Source organism: Alexandromys fortis, unplaced genomic scaffold (genome assembly GCF_014885135.2).
Source record: "Alexandromys fortis isolate MF-2015 unplaced genomic scaffold, M_Fortis_MF-2015_v1.1 scaffold_167, whole genome shotgun sequence".
Classification (NCBI taxonomy): domain Eukaryota; kingdom Metazoa; phylum Chordata; class Mammalia; order Rodentia; family Cricetidae; genus Alexandromys; species Alexandromys fortis.
Genome location: NW_026068050.1, coordinates 167679 through 187211, shown reverse-complemented (window position 1 = coordinate 187211; position 19533 = coordinate 167679). Strand labels below are relative to the sequence as shown.

General features: G+C 49.6%; 1 protein-coding gene across 3 annotated transcripts; it reads right to left on the bottom strand.

The window, feature by feature from the left end:
• Nucleotides 1–14061, bottom strand: Snx33 (sorting nexin 33). Of its 3 annotated transcripts, none has more exons than XM_050119403.1 (4): nucleotides 12347–14061; nucleotides 9787–11481; nucleotides 413–2112; nucleotides 1–312 (listed from the first exon to the last, which is right to left on the bottom strand). In XM_050119403.1, exons 2-3 carry the CDS (start codon nucleotides 11255–11257, stop codon nucleotides 1859–1861), a joined length of 1725 nt encoding a protein of 574 aa, XP_049975360.1. In that variant the 5' UTR covers nucleotides 11258–11481; nucleotides 12347–14061; the 3' UTR covers nucleotides 1–312; nucleotides 413–1858. The 3 variants fall into 3 exon arrangements, with proteins under 3 accessions (XP_049975360.1, XP_049975361.1, XP_049975359.1); XM_050119404.1 differs by having other exon boundaries at nucleotides 12373–14061; XM_050119402.1 differs by having other exon boundaries at nucleotides 9787–14061.
• Between the last annotated feature and the right edge of the window lie 5472 nt (nucleotides 14062–19533).

Sequence of the window (19533 nt, the reverse complement as noted above, 5' to 3'; positions counted from 1 at the left end):
TGACCGCACATGTCTTTAATCACAGCACTGGAAGGCAGAGGTAAGTGAATCTCTGTGCCTTCCAGGCCAGCCAAGACTACACACACGCCGTTTGCCTGTAATCCCAGCACTGGGGAGGCAAAGACAGGAGGAACCCTAGAGTCCACTGGCCAGCCAGCCTAGCCCAGTTAGTAGGTTTCAGACCCATGAGAAGCTCAAAAGTAAGGTAGAAAGCAACTGGAGACACCCAGTGTTGATCTCTGACCACCATGAGCACCTCCCCCCAAATACACACACACCGAGGCATAGGCAAATACACATACACACACACACCTCAAGGCATAGGCAAATACACACACACACACACACACACACACACACCGAGGCACAGGCAAACACACACATAGGCAAATACACACACACACACACACACACCCTGAGGCACAGGCAAACAACAAAGAGGCCCAGGTCTGAGGAAGCCATGTAGCCAGCTGGGGATATAGGGCCTTCTACTGCCTCTGACCATCATAGCCTTGCTCCTTTGTTTTGAAGTTATGAATTAATTTTTAGACCCATCAAGATCACTGAATCCAGTCCAGTGGGGGCATTTTGGGTTCTGTTCTCCCTGCAACCCTCACTGTTTCCAGGACTCAGAAAGAAAGGCTGTACTTCCGTTACAGTAACTGTAAAACGTTTATCAAGAAAAGAGAGTCAAGCAGCAGGACCCAGGAGCAGAACATGACTTCCCAGGAAGGCAAGGGGGCACAGGGTCACTTCCCAACAGCATGCTGCTGGGTCACATCCTGGCCTAAGGGGAAAGGGGCAGTATCTCCTGGAGGATGTAAACATAGGTGAGCCTGCCCAGGAGCAGGGGGTCTAAAGTCCCCAGATTTTTTCTCTCAGATTTTCCACTGTGCAATGAGAAGGATTTAAGAAGACCAGCCCACAGAAGCAAAGGCCCCTGGGAACTGGGGACTGGGACCTGCTAGGAGAATAGGGAATTACTGCTAGTAACTTTCGAGAGTTCCCTCCAGGAAGGCACCACCAGGGCTCAGTGCTCTGTGGCTTGAGCATCTTGAGCCCACAGAAGGGAAAGTTGCTGCACAGTGCCCTAGTCAGTGAGGGGGGTACCCCAACCAGGATGGGAGACCTGGTTAAGACTTATAAGAGGGAGTTGGCCTGCAGTCCCTCCTGCAGAAGCATGGGTGGGGCAGGGAAAGCCAGGGACCAAGGAGCAAGGATGATCCCTCGTCATGCAGATCACAACCCATAGGAAAGGTAAGGAAGAGGAGACTCAACACCGGTCCTCTCCCCAAAATGTCCTTCACCCCATTTACTGTCTTATAGGTCCTTGTAATTCTTCAAGAGATTTCTGGTATGTTACCTACTCCATGGAATGTCCCCTGACCAGCAGAGTTCTGTGGTCCCTTCAAGGAGTTTCCATGAATCCTTAAGTGGTATTGTCACACTGCACTGACTGATATCCATCCTGAAAAGGGGCTCCTCCAGGACAGGCATGTTCCAGCCTTGGTCACCAATATCTCAGCCATGGCCACAGCAGTTTGTGGAGCCCAGGGAATGAACAGGGTGTGGTGGCCAGGTGAGCATGCACTATAGGCTCCAGAGAAGTCTGCTCTCCAGGGACTGACCAGCAGCCCAGACTTTGGCTCAGAGGACTCCCACCTCCAGTTACCCATCTTAAAGTGAGGGAAGACTTCTCCAGGGGTACCAGGACTTCTCAAAAGTCCCTTCTCTTCTAACAGGCCACTCCTCACCCACTCCTCAACACCCACTGCTAGGGGCAGGGAAGCCTGGAGTGGGGTGGACCGCAGCGGCCAGGTCCTGGTGGGAAGAGGACCTACATATGTGGCCAGAAGTGTCAGAGATAGTCATACATGCGCAGCGTCTTCTCCAGCTGCTGGCCCACCCGCTGGTAGAAAAGGATCTGCTGGCGCAGGTAGCTTTGCATCATATGCTTGAAGTCAAGCTCACGGCGCTGGTGGAAGTGGTTCATCTCGGCCTGCAGGGCGAAGCCTACCACACGGCAGCGCCTGCGGATGCCATCTGCCTCTTCCTGAGCCATGCGGCCCTCATCACTCATGCGCTGGCTTTCCTTCACCTTGGCAAAGGCACCTGGCAGGACAGAGCACAGGACAGGCAGGTTAGGGCTTGGACCCCTCCTATTCACTCACTCCCTGTACATCCCTCTAGTCTCACAAAGGCGAAGGACACCCCAGATGGCTCCACCCAGACTTCCTCCTGAACCCACATGACTGTCTCCCTCAGGACATCACAGGCCTCAACCTCTCCTATTTCAGCTTTAGCCTCTCTCTTCCATGTACCCTGTGATGTCAGAGACTTTCCAACATTCTGTATCTCAGCTATCACACTCTAGCTGGCTGGCTTCCCTGAGGTGTGAGCTGAGTGAGTTTAGGGACTGTCATGTTCCTCTGTTCCCAGGTCCCACAAGGTCTGGCCAGGCAGATGTAGACACATCTGCTGAAATGACTCATCTCATCCCTGAGCTGCTAGGACAGTGACATCCTCCCTAATTTGAGAGTCTATCTCATAGCATCCAAAGATGCTCCCTAAGCTGGATGCCGTGTCTGGCTCTTCACTGCCTGCGGATGGCAGTCCACACCCATTCCCCTGCCTAGGAGGCCTCCGGGAGTTGGATCTTGCAGATGTGACTTCCACAGTGACACCATGTCCAACCATCCCTCCCAGTTCTTTCCTATCTTACCTCTGCCTGGTGGATCTCTATCCATAATTCAAGGGCTGGATCAGGTTCTACTTCTACACCAAAGTCTCCCCAGCGCCCCAGGCAGAATGCCTCCCAATGCACCTGTCCCCGGCCTGCTATCACACAGCTGATTCTGCACAGCACTTCAGAAGCCACCTGCTATGGCTCTGTTACACACAAACCCCATCCACTCCTCACCCCTGTCCCCATAGAACCAGAGGAGACTGTGATGATAAACAGGTGACAGATGGTTAGAGAAAGGGGTAAACCTGGGCAGGGGCCTTAATCCGGAAGAACTGAACTGAATCAACAGTTAAAGGATTCAGTTTTGAATAAAAGGCGGGTGACTAACTTTGCCTTTAAGCCAGTTGCTGAGAAGAGGAGGTAGTGGGTCCATACCTAGCACTCACTCTCAAAGGACAAAAGGTGTCAGGAGCCATTTCCCCCCAACCCCTAGACTGAGTAACCCGCCAAGGCGGTTTACAAAAAGGGAGTCCTTAGTGCAAGGGAGCCCTCATCCCATTTTTTTAGTTGACTGGCTTTTTAAAAAAAGAGTTATTTCATTTTTGTTTGTATGTTGGGGAGGAGAGTTTGTGCACATGAGTGGCAGTGGAGGCCAGAGATGTCAGATTCCTCTAGAGCACCCTAGCCCCTCAGAGTTACAAGCAATAGTGAGCTGCCCCACATGGGTGCTGGAAACTGGACTTGGGGATTCGGTAAGAGCAGCGTACACTTTAAACCCCTGAGCCGTTTCTCCAGCCCTTCTTTTTTTTTTCTTTTTGAGAAAGGGTTTCTCTGTGAATCAGTCCTGGCTGTCCTGCAACACACTCTGTAGACCAGACTGGCCTCGAACTCACAGAAGTCCGCCTGCCTCTGCCTCTCCAGTGCTGGGATTAAAGGCGTGTGCCACCACCACCCATCTTTCCAGTCCTACTTTAATTTGATTAAAATGTATTTTATTATTTTGTGTGTATGAATGTTTGCCTACATGTATGCCTGTGGATCATGTGTGTGCCTGGTACCCATGGAGGCTAGAAGAGGACATCAGATGCCCTGGAACTGGAGTTATAGGTAGTTGTGAGCCACCACGTAGGTGCTGGGAGTTGTACCTGAATCCTCTGGAAGAGCAGTCAATACTCTGAATTTCTGAGCTCTCTCTCCAGCCCTTCTTTTGTTTTTGTTTTGTGTGAGACAGGGTCTCTTGTAGACCAAACTGACCTCAAACACATGTATTACTATATTTGGTTTATGAAAACTGAACCAGGGTCTCGTGCATGCTTGGCAAGCACTTGGAAAAATCTCCACCAAATAAGATACATTGCCAGCCAGTTCTCACTCAAGTTGTCAGAAACACTCAAAATGCACTTCCTTGGTACTTCCTATATGCCAGGGCTCCGCATGCTGGAAGTAACTCCAGATACCTTCATCAGAGGCAGCATCTCTATCAGCTAGCAAGAGCGGGGCTAAATGGTTACTAGTGGCATTTTATACAATGCCTCAGTTTTGGAGAAAGATGCTTCCATGGTACCCAAAAGAAATCGGGAGCTCTCAGCTTTCAACTCACTCAGGCCTCTGACACCTTCCCTCTGTTATCACGGCCTCCTGCTCCATAATGACAGTCCAGCACAGTCCTGGGCACAGGAGGAAACACCCTAAGAGAGTTCAGAGCTGAACCGGCCCTCAAGGGCAGCTGTTCGATCCCACCACATCTCTTTTAAGAAGAAACTAAGACGTTGAGGGGATTTGCCTCAACCTTCTTCCTAAAAGTGGAAGGTGCCTGGCCCTTCACATCTGAGGGATGGATAACATCTCTACTACAATCCTATGTAAGGCCTCCAGATAGTGGACACGAGGATCCAAGAAGGTCATAGTGAGTAGGAGGGACCATAAGAGATGGAGACAAAGCGAAGTTAAGCTTCAGCAAACAGAGCCTCCCTGAAGCAGCCTGAATTCCACTGGCATGCCTGGTTGAGTCTGGGAACAGTGCTGGCAGATCAACATGCAAAGATTTTCTTGGGACTGGAAAGATGGCTCAACAGAACACTGACTGCTCTTCCAGAGGATCTGGTTTTGATTCCCAGCACCCACATGACAGCTCATAACAGTCCCAAATGATTGAATACCCTCTTCTGACCTCCACAGGTATCAGGCATGTATGTGGTACACAGACATATATGCAGGCAAAACACCCATACACATAAAATAAGTTAAAAAATTTAAAGAAAGATGTTATGCACACAGCCTTGATGGGAGATTAAAGCCCCTTTTGTTGATGAGATAATGGCCCAAGTGGCAAGAATGAGCCTCCTACAATCACTAAGTATCCAGAAACAGGCGGGGCTGGGGAAAGAAAGAGAGGCAAAGGCCCCAACTGTGCTCTTCACCTGTGGTGGTTTGAATGAGAATGGGCTCACAAGCTCCTGTCCTGGAATGCCTCATCTCTAGTCGAATAAGAATGGCCCCCTAGGCTCACTCCCGGAATGCCTCACCTCCAGTTGGTGGAGCTGTTTGGGAAAGACTAGGAGCTGTGGCCTCATTGTAGGAAGTGTGTCACCTGCGTGGGCTTCACTCTCTCTTCCTCATGCTTAAGGATGAGACGGACGCTCTCAACTCCTGCTCCAGCACCATGTCTGTCTGCCTGCTGCCATGCTCTCTGCCATGATGGTCATAACCTGTAACTCTCTGAAACTGTGAGTCCCAATAAATTCTTTGATAAATTGTCTTGGTCTTGGTGTCTCTTCACAGCAATAGAAAAATCACTCTGACACCATCATTTCCCCACCTGGTAACTGAGACCAGGGGACAGCTAAGGAATCCACCGGAGCAGGCGGGGCTATTATGCCTGTTAAGAACACCAGGACTCAGTCTGAGATTTCTTCAGGGTTGCCTCCTGCCCCGGCACACTGCAGAGCCCGAGGGTTCCAAGCACAGTACCCACCCTCCCCCACTTCTCTAAATTTGGGGGCAGGAGATCTGAGTCCTAGGACCAGCTGTTCCACCTGCAGGAAACCGCTGGTTGGCTGGGCGGCAAGTGTCTCCTCTGGTAAATGGGACAGAGCTGATGCTGCTGAAGACCGCTTATAACAACCACGAGCCTCAAGAGTTTCCAAATCTGTAAAAAGTGGCAATGACAGCACGAGCTCGACAGCAACTGAGGTTTAATTCAACTAATATGCATAAAATGCCAAAGCCTGTACCTGCCATAAACAAGGATTCGGAATGCTTTAATATGCAAACTGCCTCCAAGTATGTGCACACGATGTGTGTATTTACACATGTATGTGTGCATGCATATTCATGTGGGTAGAGGAATGCATGCACCACGGTACACATGTGGCAGTCAGAGGGCGATCTTAGGTGTCAGCCATCACCTTCTAGTCTGCTTAAGACAGAGTCGAGGTGCCTGGCGGTGGTGGCACAAGCATGCTTTTAACCCCAGCACTCGGGAGACAGAGGCAGGCGGATCTGTGTGTGTTCGAGGCCAGCCTGGTCTACAAGAGCTAGTTCCAGGACAAACAGCAAACAGAGAAACCTTGTCTCAAAAACTTGTTCACTGCTGTGTAAGCCAAGCACAAACTTCTGGGTGATCCCCTGTCTTCACTTTCCTTTGCATCAAAGAAACACTATGTTTAACTGCTGAGTCTGGCTTTTGTGCGGAATTTAAGCTCAGTTCCTCAGACTTGTACAGCAATTGCTTTACCCATTGAGACATCTCTCCAGGCTGAGAACTGTTTTTCTACCCAAGGGCTCACAGCAATTACCAGTCCATGGTGACTCATGGCAACATAATTCTCTGTTATAAAAGTTTTGAAGATCCAGGTGTGGCAGCACACACCTTTAATTCCAACACTCAGGAAGCAGAGGCAGATGGATTTCTAGAAGCTGGAGGCCAGGTCAAGTTCCAGGTCAGTCAAAGCTATGTAAAAACAAAATGAAAAAGCATACAAGCTGGGTGGTGGTAGCGCATACCTTTAATCCCAGCACTCAGGAGGCAGTGGCAGGCAGGTCTCTGTGAGTTTGAGATCCGCCTGATCTCCAGAGTGAGTTTCAGAACAGCTAGGACTACACAGAGAAACCCTGTCTCAACAAAACAAAACAAATAAACAAATAAATAGAATAAAGAGTTAAGACTAGTTTGAGGCACAAAGCAAGAACCTGTCTCAAAAATGGAGGAGCAGCAGCAACTGCTGCTCCTGGTGCTGGAAAGATAGTCAAGCACACTTGTTGCTCTTGTAAAGGACCAGAGATCAGTTGGCAGCTCACGGCTGCTTGTAGCTCCAACTCCAGGGGATGCAACACCAGCTTCTGGCCGCTATGGGTACCCTCACTCATGTTCATGTATGTATCTCCAAACACAGAAACAAGCTGATACACATAATTAAAAACAAAGTTGGAGGAGGAGGAGAGCAGCAGCAGCAACCGCTGCTTAGGTGAAGAAAGGATTGCATAAGGCTCAACCTATCTGTCCCCTAGTCAAGAGCTTGCACCGACAGGAACTACCCCTGCTTTAGCTAAGCCACGAGCTCCATGGTCCCTCAAGGATGCTCTGTAGTCCCAGACCTGCGGGGGTACACAAAGTACACAAACTGAGGCGGTGCTAGACTATAAAGCCCAAGCCCCCTTTCTTCCTCCTTTTCCTTCAGCACCATCGACCAGTTGTCCACGCCTTGGGCAGTTCTCTCCTCCATCTGCCTGACTCGGGAAATCCCAACATACCTGGCCCCGAAACCGACTCTGCCTCCAAATCTCCTCAATGCTGCTTGTCTGTGAAATTGAAGGGACTGCACCAGCTACTTCGTGTGACTGCTTAGGATCGATCCCTGAGCCTGCTAGCTCTCAGGAGAGGACTCTGGGTCCTGTTCACTCTGGGCAGTCAATTATCCTTTCTGTGACAGGATAGCAATTACTAGGTTTTTCTTCCCCCCGAATGCTCAAGTTGACAGAACATACCGGAGAGCTCAGCTCAGCTCCAGGCAGACTCCACATCAAATCAATGGAGACAGGGGAGAAAAGTCTCCAAGGCCACCCCATAGGTGAGGTCTCTCCAAGCCCCGTTTCCTGACTCTCCAGCCTGGGCCTCCCCAAACTTGTCCCTCTCATGCTCACCATTTGTTCAACTGTCTAGATGTGACAGACAGAATCCCGTGACCTAGTACTAAATGTCCCGTTACTTCTCTGAGGAAAGCCTCTATCTACGAGGCCAGTACAGGATGTTCTCCAGCTGCAGCTTCCAAAGCCTGCCCAGTCTGTCTCAGACCAGCTCCAATCCCTCCTCACACTCACTCACTCAGAACTCAGAAGCAGGGCTTACACAGCATGGGGCAGACACAGGCAGCAGATGAAACATCTCAAGGGGAGAGTGAGACACGGCTCTCCTGTCTGCCTATCTGAGGTAGAAAGAACAATATAGCCTTTTTCCCCTTCTTCGATGAGCCTGGGAACACTTGGTGTGTGCACACGTGGTTGCCTTCTTGCTCCAACTCTGCCCTAAGTGAGAGTTTCCAGCCACTGCGTCGGGGTAGCTGTTTAATCATTGTGCCCAGCCCTTTGCTGCCCACACAAAAACATGCCATCCAAGGAGCTGGTTGAACCAGCTTTCCCAGGTCCAGCACAATGTGTGGTTCCACTTCCGCACAGGAAGGCACCTGCCCCTGCCAGGCCAGGCCCTTGCTGAGTGCAAAGCCAGATACACGGAACCAGCCTAAGGTACTAGGCAGGCCTTCCCCAGAAGACTCTACCCCAAAGGCCTAAAAGACTAAGGTCCAGGAAGGCAAAGGCCCCTCCCAACCAGGGACACAGGCAAACTGGGCACAAAGTTGGGCTGGAACTCAGGCTCTGAATCCCTAGGGCTGAAAGGAAGAGAAAATTAGGTGGAGATGCAAGAGTTCAACAAACAGAAGAGGAAAAGAGAAAGAGAAAGGTGAAGGGGGAAAGCTGCCTGGCAGCTAGAGCTCTGACAACCACCTTCATGGTGAGGACAGGGGCTGGAGAGCGGGGGGGGGGGGGGGGGGGGGGGGGGGGGGGGGGGGGGGGGGGGGGGGGGGGGGGGGGGGGGGGGGGGGGGGGGGGGGGGGGGGTGTGTGGTATTTGCTGTTCCCTACATTTAAACCAGAGGACTACCCAGAGTAAAACTCCTTGACCTTAGGGCCTAGGGTCCCGGAGCCAGCCCCACGCCCTGCATCTATTCTTCCAGAGTTACCAGCCCCAGGGAGAACCACACCTCTCTCTTGGCAAGTTCCCTAAGTTCCTGAACTCAGTCACCTGCTAGGTCAGCCCCTGACTCAATTCTTACACAAAAGAAGCCCAGCTTGGGCAGGGAAGACAGACTGACCCATGTGCAGAGCCTTGGACCCCCGGTTCTATTGCCCCCTGCCCAGCTTAGTGCCCCACGTGACCCAGCATGAGTCGCTTCACTGGCAGTTCCTTAACAGCAGCAACAGGCAGGGGCTCATCCTGCCCCTCCCCCACACAGGGGGCCATGAGAACTGAAAATACGAAGGGCCTGGGAGGCGGCCAATATAGATATGTCCTTGGGGATCTGGAAGGAGGAAGGAATAGTCCCAGCTGAGCCACAACCACTCTGCTGTGGACACAGACTTCATCTGCGAAATGAGGAGAGAGAATCTCCTGCACAGATAGGGGCTAACAGACAGGGCAGAGCGGGAGTCTAGGGTCAAATGCTTCTAAGGTAGGAGCTGAGCCTATGAGAGGGTAAGACAAGCTGCAGTACGCTCTTAAACCCGTGGGTTCGTACACGGCAAAATCTGGGATCTGGGATCTCTGTGTGCCCAGAACCCAGGGTGCTACCTTGGGGTCCCATGCATGATTGGGTAAATGAGACACAGAAAGAACAGAGCGAACAGGAAAGCATGCACGGAGCTCAGTGAGAACAAAGGCCAACCCTGTCCACACCATCCTTCCGCCTACTAGAGAATCATCTCAATCTATTTGTTGAGCCCGCGATGGAGATGGAGACGGGAAAATGTGATGAGCTGTTCATTGTAGTACAGGCGGGGCCCATATTCCCAGGGACCAGCAGAACACCACATTCAGGAAGGGCTTACCTTTTTGCAGATGGATAATGTCAGGAAAGTTGGAGAGCAGGCCCTGGTAGAGAGACAGTGTGTCAAGCATTTGGAAGAGGTCATTCTTGGGCTGTTCAGCAAACATCTCACCAACAGTTTCATAGGTCCGGCCGGTATGAGAAATGGCATTGTTGAGGGCCTCGGAGCTAAAGGGAGGATCCATCTGGAAGGCAAGGCTAATGGCCTGGAAGGCATTTCCTAGCTTCTGGAATTCCTTGCGGAAGCCTCCCACGTGCTTCCGCACCATCTCCGACGCCACGGTGCTAAGTTGTAGGACACATTCGTCCATCTTCCTACTGAAAGTCTTGAATGTATCCACCCGGTCCTCTACGTCCTGCAGATCCTGGTGCTCTGTGGGGATCTGGAAGGTGAGCAGAAAGCTGGCCCCCACCATCTCATCCCTCTCTGCCCGACGTTTACCCATCTTCCACTGCTTGTCATCTAGACAGCTGAGGAAATGCTGGAAGCCCTCATACTGAGAGAGCACAGGGTGGCTAGTCATGTGGTCCATCCAGAGGATGAGTCTCCGCTTGCGCTTCTCAATGAAGTCCTCCTCAAAGCGCCCAGTGGCCTGCTTCTCGGGCAGGTGGGGCACAGAGATTACAGTGAACTTGTGGAGAAGGCGGTTGTAGAGCCAGTCGAAGTGTTTGTAGCGCCGGTAAACAGGCGAGCCAGCATGGGTGGGTGTGAGCTTATAGGAGATGTAAGTTTTGATGCCTTTGAACTTGGTCTGTTTCGTGGGCTCCTCTACGGAGCAGGCAAATGGGTGGGGGTTGGCCTTCCACTGAGGGCCACGAGGGCCCATCACAATGGAGTACGTCTCAGCAATCTTGGCCATCATGGGCACATCACCAAGAATAAAAGCCTCTACTCCAGAGCGCACAAAACACGAGAAACGATTGAGGTTACGTCCCACCACGCTGCCCCGCTTGGAAGATGCCAGACTGTCCTGTCTTTCCAAGGGTGTCTTCGGTCGGAAAGCCATATGCTGGCTGGGGTAGGCACCTGGATAGGAAAGGTTAAGTGGAGGGTGCCCATTGGTACCTAGACCACCAGCCCTTGGCTCGTCTACCACTGTGCATCCATCATCCCAGTCATCCCAGTCATCATCATCATCCTCTTCAAAGTTTCCTTGTTGATTTGGGAGGACATCACTGCCCCCACTCTTGACTGTGTTGGTCATACTAGGGTTAGTATGCAAACTCACTTCGGTGTCCAGGGAGACTGCAGAGCTGTTGGCATAGTCCACATGGTTGGTGCTGATGCCAGGACGGACGATCTCGACGTAAGAAGCAGGGAAGAGCCCTGTCTCCCCACGGCTGTTCTGCCCCTGCAGCCAGCCATCCAGTGAGGTCTCACTGAAGATAACCAGGTCTTCATCCTGCTGGATGCTGATTTCCTCCTTGTTCTCACTGTGGAAATCATAGAGGGCTCGGCCTTTCAGTGCCATGGCTAGGCTACCGGACAAAGTCAAGATTGGAAGGGAAATGCCTTGCCCAGACCCAAGATGGTCAGCGGGGTGTCCAAAAGTGTACTTGCAGCTCAAAGTCTAGTACACCTTACTCAGACCCTCAGGCAGGGTCTCAGCATGCACAAGATGCTGTCTAGCTGCCTTCTCTTCAAAGAAATGTCCATGGTCCAGAAACCACCTTATCCAGCCCTGGCGTTATCTACCTGTAAGCAGGGAGGTGTTAGACATGGCCACAGCCTTTTATCTCTCCCCTAGCAGCCCCTGAGATGGGGAGGGGGGGTCTCTCCCTCCTCTCACACCAAGTAGAAAAGTCAAATGGCCTGGAGAAACTAGCTCTGCTAGAATAAGAATGCGGCAGACACTTTGCACTAGAACAATGTTGTACAACGACAACAACAAAATCAGCCTCAGACCACGGTCCCAGGACGCAAGCAGGGTCTGTCTCCCCGGCTCCCAGCTCCTTCTGGCTGCTCCGGCTTTGGGAGGCTCTCACATTCCTCTGAAGATCAGTTCCTTCCTCCTTCCTCTTTCCCCCCGCCACCGCGTCTTCAAGAATCCAGAAAATCCAAGAGGGGCAAGAAGAATAACAGCAGAGTCCTGAACCAATTCCAAGGGTGGATGTGTCCAGCCTCCAAACGAGCCAGGCCGGGAAAACAAGGGCCAAAGCTTGCACAACCGGCGGATAACTACACGACCTAGGGGGCGCGACCCCGCCTCGCCTGCTCTGGTGCCCTCCTCCCGCCCTGCAAGTGGCTAGCCCCTGCCCCCAGAGAACAAGGGCGCGACGATCCGCTCAGAGGATCTCTCTCTCTCTCTCTCTCTCTCTCTCTCTCTCTCTCTCTCTCTCTCTCTCTCTCTCTCTCTCTCNCTCTCTCTCTCTCTCTCTCTCTCTCTCTCTCTCTCTCTCTCTCTCTCTCTCTCTCTCTCTCTCTCTCTCTCTCTCTCTCTCTCTCTCTTGTTTGCCTAATTCCTCAGCAGTTTCGGAGTACTAAACTGACCCCAATCGGAGTCCCAAATCCCCTGTCCAGAAGTAACACTAATGGAATCCTCCACCATCACCACCCTCACCACTGTCGTGCCAGCAAACACTCAACAGTAGTTGGTAGATGAAGTTCCATCGAATAGATGGCGCGGCCGGCTGTTTGTTCGTCCGTCCAGCAGTTCGTTCTCTGCGACGCCTTGTTGATGCCGCCCGAGAAGGATAAGCTGAGCCGCAGCCTTCTGCCACCTTCTCACCCCGCACTTGCAGCCCCTCAGCGCTGCCTGCGGGAAGTCAGGTCCAAAACAAAACAAAAATTAAAAAAAGACAAAAAGGAAAAAGAGTCCAGGAGGTGGCGTCCCGAGGAAGGAGGGGAAAGCAGTAAGGGGAGGTGAAGGGTGGGGAGAGCGGGAGGGAGGTAAGAGGGAGGGAAAGCAGGCTAGGGAATTGAGCAAACTCCACAGCACTTCCGCGCGTCCTGGCGGAGCAGGGATCGCGCGGCTCCGCCCTCCGAGGCCAGGATGCCACCGCCGGCTTTCCGTCCTCTTTCCTTCTGACGGGCGCCCTCCCTCCCTCGAGTTCTGTCCGGGTGGCGGGGATCTGGGAAGTGGACTCGGGAGTCGGGAGCTGCAAGCAAGCTTTCAGCAGCGGAGTAGCCGGTGTCGAGAGCCACCTCTCGCCCGGGTTGGAGCACCGCGCGGGGGAGCTCGCCAGCCGCCGCGGGGCTTCTCCTGGACTCGATCACCCGCCTGCCTTTTCCGTGACGCAAGTGCAGGACAACTCCGAAGTTTGCCGAACGCCGAGTGGCAAAGAGGGAGCTAAGGGCTGGGAAAGCCGCGCAGGCTGTCGGGGAACAGAGATGTGGATTACACTTTTCCAGCTTCCTTTCCCGTCTCGCTTGCCCCTAGGAGTCTAGGGATTAGCACAAGGGTATTGTTCTCAGAGGCGAGGCAGGGGACTGTGCAACTCTGGTGTCCCGCAGGGGATACCCGGTGCTGCGAACCTGATTAGGCCGGGAGCACCTCTGCCTTGGGTTGGGGTTGGGGGAGACTATACTTCTGCAGTGGCAAGGAATAAGTTTAGGCGCAGGCGAATTCTGGGTTTCTTTGTCCTTTCGCGGAAACTGGATCTTCCATTCTGGTCAGCAACACCAAGGAGAAGGCGTATTCTGGTAGATAGCCTCTAGACTTTCAGGATTTGACCCTCTAGTTTCTGCATAACGCGGTGAACTGATTTAGACAGGAAATGTGCTAAACTCTGGAGCGAATAGCACGACGGTTGGATTCCTGCCCCGCCCCTCTGCTCTTTAATTCACCCAAACTGCCTCATTCATTAAATTATATATTCCCCCCCAAAAAATTAACCGAGTACCGATAATTTGCCAAACCCCTGGAAAGACAACAAAGTAAGAAACTGTGCTTATCTTTTGGACGCTCATAGTAGTATCTTCACAGGTAGACAAGATGTTCCTGTCTAATGTGGCCAGGACAGTGGAAAATGCACGGGAGGGCACTGCCTCAGCCTGAATGGGACACCAATCAGGGACCTTCTCTTTTTCTCGCCGACATCTGAGGTTACAACAAAGACTGTAGCCCACACCTCTTTCTAGGCTGAGTCCTGGAGCCTTGTTTACTCCCCTACCCCACCCCCAGCTAGAGCTTCCTACCTCCCCATTCTAGTCGCGCTCTTTGCAGATTTACTGGGATAAATTCGTGCTACCTTTGAGTCGGGCAGTGGCGGTGAACTCCTTTAATCCCAGCACGCACAGGCGGATTTCTGTGAGTTGGAGGTCAGTCCGGTCTACAGAGAGAGTTCCAGGAACCCTGTGGGGTGGTGGGGGGTGGTGGTGGTGGTGGTTATAACTTTAAAATAAAATGGGACCTTTGGCTGTTTTAAGGGATGTGATTCTCAGACCTCTGGCTTCAAAACTCATTTTCATTGATACAATCTGGATTTGACTCCCTGTGAAGATGAATACAGAGCTGGTGGCGGTGGCGACACACTTGCAGGACTGAAGCAGGAGGATCCTAAGTTTGTGGCCATCACAGTGGTAACAAAAGCAAAACAGCTCCTGCAAATTAATGCATCTTTTAAGTTCCATTTTACAAATACTTTTTTTTACTTCCATTTTAAAGTTAAGTCATTCTTAAAATATCTAGGCTGGTTTATTTCATCAGTCCCTCTTTCAATCCCATGTCTCTAAGCAGCCGTTGTTTGCTTATCTAGCATTGAAAAATTCAAAATCAACACAATAACATTCAGGATCCAGATTCCCTGTGTATTTTTCATCTACATGGCTTATTCTTTTTATTACTTTACTTCTCTATTTAAAGACTTTATTATTTTTAAGCTATTTCTTTCCATATTGTCCGTATCTTTTTTTTTTTCCTTCTTCCTTAAGCCTATACACATTATAAAGGGAACTGAAACCTGTTGAGTGGTTTTGCTGTCTGGACCTCTTTTGCTTCCTATCTCTAGTCTTTTTTGACAGCACAAGCAAACTTTAGACTGCTAAGCTACACCTAGATCCTTTGCAAGACCCTTGGCTGTTCCCCACCCCCCTCCAGTTGTGAAAGGCAAGCCTAAAGCTCACAGCCAGGTTGGAAGTGCATGGCCAGGAACTGCATTCAGCCTTCCTAGGGGAGGAAGCCAGTACCTGGGCTGCTACAAACTTGCCTTTTTTTTATTTACTGCTATCACACCACCTGAACGGCAGTGCCTCTTAAAGGAGCCCTGTCCTTTTTCTTTTTTCTTTCAGCTTTCTCAGGCCCTACATGGAAATATGGCCCCTTGTTGGGTGTCAAAATATTGTGTGTTTTTTTTTTTTTAAAACTCTTTACTCTTTTGACTCTTTTGGAGGCCCACCACCCAGTTCCCAAATAAATCGTATAAGAAAGAAATAAATCTTTCTTATAAATGCTCAATCTTAGCTTGGCTTGTTTCTAGCCAGTTTTTCTTAAATTATCCCATCTATCTTTTGCCTCTTTCTCTATTTCTGGATAACTTTTCTTTCCTTCTTATTCCATGTCTGGCTAAGTGGCTGGGTGACTGGCCCCTGGAGTCCTTCTCTCCTCTCTCCTCGTTCTTGCTCCTAGATTTTTTTCTTCCCAGATTTCTCTTTCTATTTATTCTCTCTACTGCCAGCCCTGCCTGTCCTTCCTCCTGCCTAGCTATTGGCTGTTCAGCTCTTTATTAATAGATGGGCATGGTAACACAGAGTTAAACAAATGCAACATAAAAGAATGCAGCACATCTTTGCATCATCCAACAAACGTTCCACAGCAAACAAATGTAACACACTTTAAATTAATATTCCACAACAGTGGTGGGACAAAGACTGGGGCAAAGGAAACCTGGGAGACCTTTGGAGGCAGACTAGACTAGAATGATGATCACATATTTGAAGATATATTCTCAGAAGCTGGACATGGTGGTAAATGCCTGTAATTCTAAATTTGGGAGGTTGAGGCGGCAGTATCAAGAGAGCTAAAATGGGGGGAAGGGCTGGAGAGATGGCTCAGTGGTTAAGAGCATTGCCTGCTCTTCCAAAGGTCCTGAGTTCAATTCCTGGCAAACATATGGTGGCTCACAACCATCTGTAATGAGATCTGGTGCCCTCTTCTGGCCTGCAGACATACACACAGGCAGAATATTGTGTGTGTGTGTGTGTGTGTGTGTGTGTGTATAATTTTTTTTAAAAGAGAGAGCTAAAATGACCAGGCTTGGTGGCATGTGCCTTTAATTCCAACACTCTGGGGGTAGAGGCAGGCAGGTCTCTGTATATTTGAAGCCAGTCTAGTCTACAGATTAAGTTTAAGGCCTGCCAGGATTATGGAATGAGAACCTGTCTCAAAACAAATAAATAAGCAAAGAAGCAAACAGGAGGTAAAATGACAGAAACTAGCACGAGGCCTGGGGAGGGAACAGTCCCTAAAACCTTTAGGTAGAGATACTACTTAAAAGACAATAAAAACAAAAAAATAGAACTCTTCTGATATTTGTGGCCTCCAATGAGGACATTTTATGAGGAGCTGCTTTGGGCTCTTTTTCCATCTGACAAAGTTTTATCTGTTCTCATCATTCCCTCCTTTGAAGTAACAATGCTAAAATCATTTAGGAACCAGACCAGGGATTAAAGCCTACAAACAGTTTTGGCATTTCTTTGGCCTCCAGTTACGACATTTAAAAAAATTTTTTTTTCTTCTTCTTTCCTCTTTCTGTCTTTGTCTTTTCTATCTCTATGTGTATGTATACGTTTTGTTTTGTTTTGTTTTTACAGTTAGGACATTTTTAGCTCATGACTGAGGATACAGGTATTGACTGAGGTCCTGTCTCTAAACTGCCTGTCCCATCTTTATCTCCCAGCCTCATCGTTCCTGCCTGAAAATGCGGCTCTGAGAGCCATTTAGGAAATTGGGAAGTTTCTTATTACCTTTATTTGGTGTGTGCATGTAGGCCAGAGAACAAGGGAGTCTGTTCTTTCCCTCCAACACGGGGTTCCAGAGATGGGTGGTCGGGCTCAGCCCCTGTACAAACCAAGCTATCTCTTAACACTGCTAGATCACCCTAGGACCTTTTATTTTATTTTATGTATTGATTTTTGGTTTTTCGAGACAGGGTTTCACTGTAGCTTTGGAGCTTATCCTGGAACTAGCTTTTGTAGACCAGGCTGATCTTGAACTCACGGAGATCTGCCAGCCTCTGCTTCCTGAGTGCTGGGATTAAAGGCATGTATCACCACTGCCAGCTTTTTTTTTTTTTTAACAGAGTCTCACTATGTAGCCCTTGCTAACCTGGAACTCACTATGTAAACTAGGTTAGGCTCAGACTCAAGGAGATTCACCTGCCTTTGCCTCCCAAATCTTGGGATTAAAGATATAAACTCTCCTACCCCCCCCCCCAAAAAAAAAACAACAAAAAACAAATACACACATACATACACACACAAAGAAATCAGGGCTTCTCTATACAGCCCTGGCTGTCCTAGAACTCTATATAGATCAGGCTAGTCTTGAACTCACAGAGATATCCACCTGCCCTTACCTCCCTAGTGCTGGAATTAAAGTCATTCAGCTCTATTTGAACTTTTTGGTTTTTCATGACAGGGTTTTGGAGCCTGTCCTGGCACTTGCTCTGTAGACCAGGCTGGCCTTGAACTCACAGAGCTCCGCCTGCCCCTGCCTCCCTATTGAACTTTTAATAGATGTCTCCAACCTACCATCTACAAAATGGGCTTTCTGATCTTGCCCATCCCCAAATGTTCTCTGCTTGTATCTTCTTTCTCCATCTCGGGTGATTATGTATATATACATAGCTAAACTGTTGGGATGTAAAAAAAAAAATCATCCTCCACTCTTCTCATCATTTTGTCATTTCCCTTTTACAAGCATCTTAGTACTGCTTTTCTGGCACAGGTACCTTCTTTCTGATCTGACCTGGATGGCTACTGTAGCTTCCTTATGTTTTCTGTGCATGTGCATGCACACAAACACACACCATTGTTCCTTATACAAGAGTCAAGGTGATCTTTGAATTTCTTTTTTCTGATTAAAATTTTTATATTGCTGAGTGGTGGTGGTGCACGCCTTTAATCCCAGCAGACGCTGGCGGATCTCTGTGAGTTTGAGGTCAGCCTGATTTACAAAAGCTAGTTCCAGGACAAGCACCAAAGCTATACAGAGAAACTTTGTCTTGAATAAACAACAAAACAAAAAAACAGAAAAAAAATTATTATTTTTATTTATTTTGTGTGTGCTGCAGTGCATGTCTTAGAGGTCTGAGACAGCTTGAGAGATTCAGTTCTCTCCTTTCACCATGTGGATCCTAGGGACCAACCTCAGATCATCAGACTTGGCTGGTTTTTATTATTGTTCTCATTTTTCCCCAGGACAAGGTTTCTCTGTGTAGCCCTGACGATCCTGGAACTCTCTCTGTAGACCAGTTGTTGGCTTGAACTCACAAGAGATCTCCCTGCCTCTGCCTTCTGAGGGCTGGGATTAAAGACAAAGGCATGCGCCACCACTGCCTGGAACAAGCGTTTTTTAACTGCTAAGCTGATTACCTCAACTCCCTTTAGAGTCTATAAAAAGCTTGGAGTGTTTTTCCTTGTAGGGCTGGGATGACTGTAGATGGAGCTAGCTCAGCAGTTAAGAGTGTGTACTGACTTGGTGTACATGTCTGTCTGTACCACATTTGTACAGAGCTTTTTATTCCAGGCCCTGAAGATGACGAAAAGGAAAGGGGGGCAGTGAATGTCTCTCTGGGCTACAAGAAGAGTGAATTCTTCTGTCCCTGGAACTTTCTTGCATGGATCGCTTAGACCAACATCAAACAGAGTCCATCCATTGACTGTTAGGCTGGTTGCAAGTTCACGTATTTGGAGAATGAGAAGACAGGGGAGGAGAGAGACCAGGGAAAGGGCTGACATTGCAACCCCAATGAAACCGCTTTGAGGTTTCTGTACCAGAGATGCTAGATCTGAGCAGACCTGGAAACCAAACCTTAACCGATGCAGGCTATTCTTTGATAAAGACGAGGGACAACAACCTCACCTGGGAAATGGGGATTGTATGCCATGGCATCAAAGTGTGAGGTTTGGTGGGGTTTGGTGGGGTTTGAAGGGATTTGAAGGGGGAAAGGACCTGTCAGGGTGGGGATGGCATCAGAGCTTGAGATTTGGTGGGGCTTGAAGGGGAAAAGGACCTGTCAGGGTGGGAGTTCAGTAGAAATTTTTTATCTTAGTTCTGCTTTTGTGATTTCAGACAGGAACTGTGCTGGAAGATCTTCTGGAGCTTGGGGGGTGTCAAGCAAACTTGCCAGACAAGGTATTATCACACGAAAGGACTAGGACTTATATTTACACCGAGTTTCTCATTTTCGGTGGGCATCATTCCCACTGAAGACTGTCAGAAACACAGAACCTCCGGACCGACCTGAGTAACATAGAATCGCCTGTAAAATAAGAACCGGGAGTAGTGAAGCAAGCCTTTTATTCCACCATTCGGGAGGCAGAAGTGGGTGGGATCTCTGGGTTCGAGACCAGCCTGGTGTACCTGAAGAGTACCAGGACAGGCAGGGCTGCATAGAAAGACCCTGTCTCTCAATAAAATAAAAATAAATATGATGACCGTAGTGGCTCATGCTCGTAATCTCAGCGTTCTGGAAGACTGAGGCCGGTTGGATTATGGCGATTTCGTGACTGGCCTGGGTTACCTAGGGAGAGACACACTGTCTCAAAAATGTAAAAGCTAGATGTCAGGGCTGCTTCCCACCCTGA

Bases quoted from the DNA above. Each gene is read 5' to 3' on its own strand.
- Snx33 (XM_050119402.1), bottom strand. From the start codon at position 11,257: ATGGCACTGAAAGGCCGAGCCCTCTATGATTTCCACAGTGAGAACAAG. The intron at 2,113-9,786 runs GTAAGCCCTTCC...CTGTCCTGCCAG, and splicing joins CATTATCCATCTGCAAAAAG to GTGCCTTTGCCAAGGTGAAG.